Below are 8,447 nucleotides of genomic sequence, written 5' to 3' on the forward strand. Positions count from 1 at the left end.
AGCCTAATATATATCCCAGCCTAGTATATCCCAGCATAATATATCCCAGCATAATATATCCCAGCCTAATATATCCTAGCCTAATATATATCCCAACCTCTATCCCACCCTTATATGTTCCACTATAATATATCCAGCCTTATATATCTCACCCTCTATCCCATCCTTTACACAAGCAGCTTCCGGCTGTCTGATTAAATATGGGCAGGTATTACCAGATCATATGAATGTGATATATTTAACACTGGGAGCAGCTGGTGCCTGTTGGAATAAATATTTCCGTGTTCTCTTAAAGCCGATTTGGATCAGCTAACATATACCTACATATTTGTCCGCCAATAAACCTCATGTCCACTAAAACAGACGCGCCATGTTGGATTTCATTTGAAAAACAAAAACAAAAAAACAATCTGCTTTATATCTATAATCATGTTTTTTTTCTTTACAACCCTCCCGTACATTTATAATGTCACTTTGTAAAGAAAAAATAAATAAACCATATTCTTCACAACTGCGTTTTCTGTGCATCTGCAATAAAATAATTAGTGTAAAACAGACTTATAAATCAAACACGTCCAATTTTCTTTGAACTGTTTGATATTTGTTTATGAGTTTATTCCGATGATTGTTTTTTGGGGAAGACTTTTTCCAATATTTTAAATGAAATTCGAAAAGTCAAATGCCATAACAGCCTAGACATAGTAGTGAACGTTTCTCAAGGGTATTTGATCAATGACTAGGGTGATGATAATACTTAAGCCATAGATAAGGAACCATTAGTTTTATATTGAATGCGTGTCTTTGAGACTCCCTCAGCGCCACCCTTCTCGTTTTCCATAAGGAGAACTATACAAGACAATGATAGTTAACCTGTGCTATAGTTGATATGTGTATAACACTTAAAAGACTTTTTTTTTGATATCTCAGGTTATTAATTCCACTTTTTATATATATTTGTTTTGCTTGTTAAAACAGTCATTATGGGACAAATGACTTTAATTTAACCCCTTGGGTATGATGACTTAACCCCTGGAGTATGATGACTTAACCCCTGGAGTATGATGCCTTAACCCCTAGAGTATGATGATTTAACCCCTTGAGTAGGATGATTTAACCCATGAGTACAATGAACTAAACACTTGAGTGTGGTATCTTAACCCCAAGAGTTCGATGACTTAACCCCTTGAGTACGATTACTTAAACCTTTGAGTAATATTACTTAAACCTTAGAGTACGATTATTTAATCCTTGAGTACGATGAATTAACCCCCAAAGTACGATGGATTGGGTACGATAGCACTTTACTAAGAGGTCATCGTACTCAATGGGTTAAGTTGTTTAGTTTCTGTTTGGATTCTATTTCGTGGTTTTATGTTTATCCAATAGATATTTGTTTGAGTTCGAGATTTTTTGTCAGTAACAGCAGCAGGCTACCCGGTACAAAAGTAACACTCAACTCTACCCGGAACAAAAGTAACACTCAACTCTACCCGGAACAAATGTAACACTCAACTCTACCCGGAACAAATGTAACACTCAACTCTACCCGGAACAAAAGTAACACTCAACTCTACCCGGAACAAAAGTAACACTCAACTCTACCCGGTACAAAAGTAACACTCAACTCTACCCGGAACAAAAGTAACACTCAACTCTACCCGGAACAAATGTAACACTCAACTCTACCCGGAACAAATGTAACACTCAACTCTGCCCGGTACAAAAGTAACACTCAACTCTACCCGGAACAAAAGTAACACTCAACGTGATAATTAAGAAACCTCTTAAAGCCACGGGTAATATTTCGAGTTTTTCTTAATATCTGCCATTAAAGTTTCATCTAGTCCTCACGAATCTCTTTCTTTATACTCAGGTGTCTGTAACAAAGTTCTCTGTTATCATTTTACTCTCTCATAAATTCCATACAAATTGTTTAAATATTTATCTCACTCATCTCCATTTGCTGACAAATTTGTTCTGGTAATTTCAACCAGTATGTAGAAATGAGCTGTGTCACACCTGGAAGCGAGCTGTGTGCCACACCCTCCACCAACACCAACTTCACCTTCACATTTTCCCGTGAAGTAGATTTATAAGGCTTCATCGACTGACCAGATGACTTGCAACTTTACTCTTTTATTGTCATCTGTTTCATAAACAAATTAATATTGTCCATATTTACAAGAGATAGTATGGCGGAAGTGTTCAATAGTTACTCCAAAGAGAAAAGGTGTTGCTGACTTATGAGAGCGGGTGAAAAGTTTAACTGCAAACTCAGGTACGGTACAGCGTCCAGTGTTGCTGAGAGATGAATCATGGTAAGCAGTAAACACAGGTGGAGAAGAGGTACAGACAAGTGACAGGTTGGAAGGAGGAGATAAAGTGCCCAGGTTTCATAACAAAGAATGTATTTGTGGGTCTCTTTATTACACTCGCTAACAAGGCTAATATATCCAACTAACAGTAAAATATTTCGTGTGCTGGATTTCTTCTCTGTTAATGAACGTCACAGAATTCAGAATCCTTAACTACTGTATCTCACGCGATAATGTAAAAGGCTCCACCACACCAAACTATTCCCATTACCATACGCATTTAATCATCACCTGAGCGAATTCTTCACTCCTATAAAACAAAAATACCTACGAGTCTTCAAACTGTTTTTGAGTCACAATACCGATTTAGAATATTTGCATATAACAGAGACTATAATTGGATCAATGACATTTGCATATATAAATAACTTCGATATCAAGAAACAAGACTTATTTATTTATCTTTTTATTATTCAGCGACATCATGTATAATAATTGTAGCTATGTTGTGGTGTCATGTGTCGTGTGAAGTAAACTGTGTCGTGTGAAGTAAACTGTGTCGTGTGAAGTAAACTGTGTCGTGTGAAGTAAACTGTGTCGTGTGGAGTAAACTGTGTCGTGTGAAGTAAACTGTGCAACTGTGTCGTGGAGTAAACTGTGTCGTGAGTAAACTGTGTCGTGAAGTAAACTGTGTCGTGTGGAGTAAAACGGTGTCGTGTGAGTAAACTGTGTCGTGTGAAGTAAACTGTGTCGTGGCTAAACCTGTGTCGTGTGAAGTAAACTGTGTCGTGTGAAGTAAACTGTGTCGTGTGAAGTAAACTGTGTCGTGTGAAGTAAACTGTGTCGTGTGAAGTAAACTGTGTCGTGTGAAGTAAACTGTGTCGTGTGACGTAAACTGTGTCGTGTGAAGTAAACTGTGTCGTGTGAAGTAAACTGTGTCGTGTGAAGTAAACTATGTAGCTTGAAGTAAACTGTATCGTGTGAAGTAAAATGTGTCGTTTGAAGCAAACTGTGTCGTAAAGTAAACTGTGTCGTGAAGTGTTGCGTCATGAAGTAAACCGGTGTCGTGAAGTAAGTCAAACAGTTTTGAAGCAAACCGAAGGCTTGAAGTAAAATCGTGTGTCGTTTGGAAGTAAACCGTATCGTGAAGTAAACCGTGTCGTGAAGTAAACTGTGTCGTGTGAAGTAAACCGTGTCGTTATTGAGGCAAGCTGTGTCGTGTAGTAAATTGTGTCGTGTAAGTAAACTGTAGTGTTAATAAATGCTTGTCGTGTTGAAGTAAACTGTCGTGTGGAGTAAACTGGTGTCGTGTAGAATGAGCTTCTGTCTGTGTGAAGTAAATAAATAAACTGTGTCGTTGGAGGTAACTTTCGTGAAACTGCATTCGTGTGGAGTATTCGCGTGGTAAATGCAAAGGCTGCGAATCATTGTGTAAAGTAAACTGTGTCGTGTGAAGTAAACTGTGTCGTGTGAAGTAAACTGTGTCATGTGAAGTAAACTGTGTCGTGTGAAGTAAACTGTGTCGTGTGAAGTAAACTGTGCCATGTGAAGTAAACTGTGTCGTATGAAGTAAACTGCGTCGTATGAAGTAAACTGCGTCGTGTGAAGTAAAATGTGTCATGAAGGAAAGAGGAAGGTGCATGTATTGATTTCCCAATGTTGGTCTCCCAGTATTGATCTCCCAATATTGGTCTCCCAGTATTGGTCTCCCATTATTGATCTCCCAGTATTAATCTCCCAGTATTGATTTTCCGGTATTGGTTTTCCAGTATTGGTCCTCCAGTATTGGTCTCCCAGTATTGTTTTTCCAGTATTGGTCTCCCAGTATTGGTCTCCCAGTATTGGTCTCCCATTATTGGTCTCCCATTATTGATCTCCCAGTATTGATCTCCTAGGGTGCCATCAATTTCAGAGTGCTCATCAATCTTCTTTAGTTTCACCTCATAATATTTACCCAGGAAGTGTGGTGTGATGGCCAGGGAGTATGACACCATGAACGGACAAGATGTTAATGTTCATGACCTGGTGACCTCCTTCCTGGTCTTCACTCGGAACATTTCATTCTGGATAACGTTTTATATCCTCAAATTTTAACCACATTAACCACAACACACTTGAGAGCATTTTTGTACTAGTAAGGTACTGTATGTCTCCTGTCTGTAGTACTTCTTGCTATATTTGTACTTCACTTTCTGTGGTGTTCATTTCCTGCAGCCATCACACAGCAGGGCCTCTTGTCTCGGGCGAACTACCTGACAGCATTAAAGACATGCTGTATATATATATATATATATATATATATATATCTATATATATATATATATATATATATACTATATATATATATATATATATATATATATATATATATATATATATGTGATTTTATGGGTAGTGTTTGGCAGGTGAGGAATACGTGTGGCTGCCTCGATGTCTTGTTGTCACTCTCAGGCAGCTGTGTGACTAACTGAAAACCGAGCAGCTTACCGACGGCCGCCTGACAGGGGTACAGAATGATGCAGGTACAAAACAGTTTAGTATGAAATAGTAAGGGTACGAAATATCCCGCTACAGTTCAGCTGTACTACCGACTGAAAACATAGGTTGTGAAGCCGACCTTATGCAGTACATCTAGGAAAGATACCAAAGTCCCTAATTCCTTCTTGGATTCTTTTATATAGATTTGCGAAGTTTTTTCCTGCTATTATGAACGTCAGAATACGTCCTCTTAACTTGAACAAAAACAAAACAAAAAACAGGTCCAGAAACTTTTAGGGCGTGGAAGCCGTAAATTAAGTGTCCATTGAGCGTTAAGGCCGCCAGTGTGTTAGGCCGAGCCATCACCATGATCTACACCAGCCTCAGGTACAGTACACAGGTTAACCTTTATGCTTACCTATTTTTTACGGGGATTAGCCCACCCAGGCACAGGTCACTGACCCACATCGGGGCCTAGGGGGCGAAAATGTAATAAATAATAATAATAATAATAATAATAATAATAATAATAATAATAATAATAATAATAATAAATAATAAAGAACCATAAAGAAATACAAATTGAAGAAAAAATTAGTGAGAAACAATATACAGTATATATGTTGTGTTGTCAATAGTAAGAGAAACAATTGAGACCCTGCAATTGTGTGTAAATGAGGCAAAAAGTCAGATCAGCAACCTGGGACTTGGTCACAATTTTCGTGATGCCATATGACAGCAGGGTCTACCATAGACTTCCACCATAGAATTGAGTTGCCGTATAGAATTTCGTATTGAGATGATGTGAGGTTCCGTAACTCCTCAGTATTATAACTTATATAATTTAAAATAACAGTATTGGATGAAAATATAAGACCTCATCAAAGTAAGAACAACAATATAAATGACTACATGGTGTAAGCCATACACTGTCACATGGGTGGATGAGTTGCTCTAAAGCAGTGGTTTTCAACCTTGTTTGCCCCATGCACCCTTTTCACCATATGTCAGAATGTCATTTCCCCCTCCTTTCCAAGATTGTCTGCCTCAAAAAGTGCATTCCAAATAATATGCATATAATACTGAAAAACCTTTAATTTTTCCATATTAGTACATATACATTTACAATTTTACATGGATTATTTTTATAGTGGAGTTTTACAAATTAAATGCCAATTGAAAATGTTGATGGATTTATAAAACTTGAATAAAAGTAAAATAGTTTTTATTTTATTTATAATGAATTACTTAACAGACCAAACTGAAGCATAATGCAATAAACAAAAAGTTCAATAGAATACCAGGATATTGTAAATTTGTAATTAATTTTATTCAGATGAAGATTACAGTCAATGAGAAACCTGTGATTGTTTTTTCTTCGCCAATTCTGGGATACGCGGAGGAGTGCTTGAAAGGGCACAACGCAGGTCATTTTCTACCTCTAATCTACTACGTTGCTTCGCTTTAATTTGCAACAGAGTTGAAAAGCCTGACTCACAAAGATATGTCGACACAAACGGAAGCAATGCACGGATAGCTCTTTCTGCCACTTTTGGGTAGGAATCGCACATCAAGGCCAAAATTCTGTGATTGATTTCTCATCGAACATATCTCTTGCTCCCGAATCAGTTTCCACCCCCCTGAAAACCTGAATTCCCCCCCTGGGGGGAATTCCCCCCCTGGTTGAGAACCCCTGCTCTAAAGAATTTAATGTTATGAAACGAGTTTACGGAACCTCTTTATTATACCACATGATAATAAATCCTGCTCACTGCTTTATTTGTATGATGGGTAACACATTATACACGCAAACAATTAAACACCTGATAGAAAACAGAAGATAAAGAGTAACCGGCAACTCGACGTATGGAGTGCAGGGCTACCAGTACGGCATAAGGCAAGAGGGTTTGTCAGAACTCTTGGTCCGGTGGACTAATATTAATACTAAACTATAATCAGGAACATCAGAGGTTCACCACCACTATCATCTCTCTGGTATACTCTCACAGGTATTCTATCAAAATGAATTGTTGCCTTAAATTACAGTGCCAGAGTTTATCTCTCAGGGGCTACATAAAAGTTCAGTTGTTGTTTAATTTAGCAAACTCAAGATTTATAAACACACACACACTATTCTGATTATGATATAAATACTTAATACAATTAAAATATACAAGTTCCTTAAGGCCAGGTGGACAGGTGCTTCCTGTCACCTGTTACACCCGGCCCGCTAGACCTTGGGTCGTGTTTCCTGAACCAACATGACGATAATTCCGATAAAACACTTGTCTCTGTCTCCTGGGGATCTGTCCCCATGTTTCGTATTTTTCCTCCTGCTATAGAAGATGTTCGGCGATGGAGACGTGATGGGATGAGAGGCGAGTTTGTTTATTTGGTCTGAGGAGATCATTGTGTTGGAGAAGCTGGGTATAGGGATGTTAGTGTGAAGAACAAATATTATTGACTGGGACAGAGGCATTCATTAAGTCAACAATATTATAACCAATTAGTGTTCCATGTAATTAATTAACAGTTTGGGTCAACAAAATCACCAGAGTTAAGTTCAGGATCCAGACACTTAGTGATAGTGACTTTATGCCCATCAAATACTCTATGTAAGAAGATATATTTACTCAGTGGACAACAATGATGATAAAATTTTACAGTGACACTCAAACTCATTTTGGCTCTGGTTCCACCTAACTAAACTTCGTGACTTATGTTGCCTTAATCACATATGTGTTCCATGACTTAGTGTGAAGTTAAATTATATATTTCTTTAACCTGGAAATTGATAAATCTAGTCAAGATTATTTTCTTTTGCTTTTTATAAATGGTTTTAATTTCAGTTCTTGCCTTTATTACAGAACTACTGAGGAACAAAATAATCTCCTCTGACGACGAGTCTAGGAGCCAATAGTTATAATTATAAACATAGACTAAGGGATTCATTTTGTCACTCCCGGGAGGCGCGGCAACCATAGTTAAGTTTTCTGTCTCATTCTTGTCTTTCACATGTTATCATCAGGTGGTGGCAACTGAGGCAATTTGTCCCTGGCCCCTGACATCCTTGGGCCCCCAAACGATAAGAGAGATGTAGACGCACACAAGTTATTAGCGTTGGAAAATTTGGCGTCTATAAATCCCCGGATGTGAAAAAAGTGATAATAGATGCGATATACTTTGATCTTTGAAAGTGACCACTGAGAGCCCCATCTCATAATTCTGCCCCGGGCCCTCTAAGCTCTGGAAGGGGGGGGTGGGGCTGCCTGAAGCTACTAACCGCGTGAAGCAGGTGAGTCCACAGGTGGCCCAGGAGGTGGACCAAGATATGGACCAGGAAGTAGACCAAGAGGTGAATGAACCAGGAGGTGGACCAAGATATAGACCAGGAGGTGGACCAAAAGGTGGACCAGGAGGTGAACCAGGTGGGGGCCCATGAAGTGGAATAGCAGGTGGCCCAGAAGGTGGACCAAGATATGGACCAGGAGGTGGACCAAGATATGAACCAGGAGGTGGACCAAGTTATGGACCAGGAGGTGGACCAGGGGGCGGCCCAAGAGTAGAACAAGAGGTAGACCAGGAGGTGGACCAAGATGGACCAGGAGGAGGTGGACCAGGGGGCGGCCCAAGAAGTGGAACAGGAGGTAGACC

General features: G+C 38.9%; 1 protein-coding gene across 1 annotated transcript in view; it reads left to right on the plus strand.

Moving 5' to 3' along the window:
- The window catches only part of LOC121856591, a 76,845-nt gene extending 68,610 nt beyond the window's left edge, over window positions 1-8,235 (plus strand). The window contains exon 5 of the mRNA XM_042352222.1: window positions 8,038-8,235. Coding sequence (XP_042208156.1) covers window positions 8,038-8,235 — 198 coding nt within the window. The remainder of the gene's footprint in view (window positions 1-8,037) is intronic.
- Window positions 8,236-8,447: the final 212 nt, after the last annotated feature.

The sequence above is a fragment of the Homarus americanus genome, unplaced genomic scaffold, assembly GCF_018991925.1.
Source record: "Homarus americanus isolate GMGI-L3 unplaced genomic scaffold, GMGI_Hamer_2.0 scaffold1024, whole genome shotgun sequence".
NCBI classification, from domain to species: Eukaryota; Metazoa; Arthropoda; class Malacostraca; order Decapoda; family Nephropidae; genus Homarus; species Homarus americanus.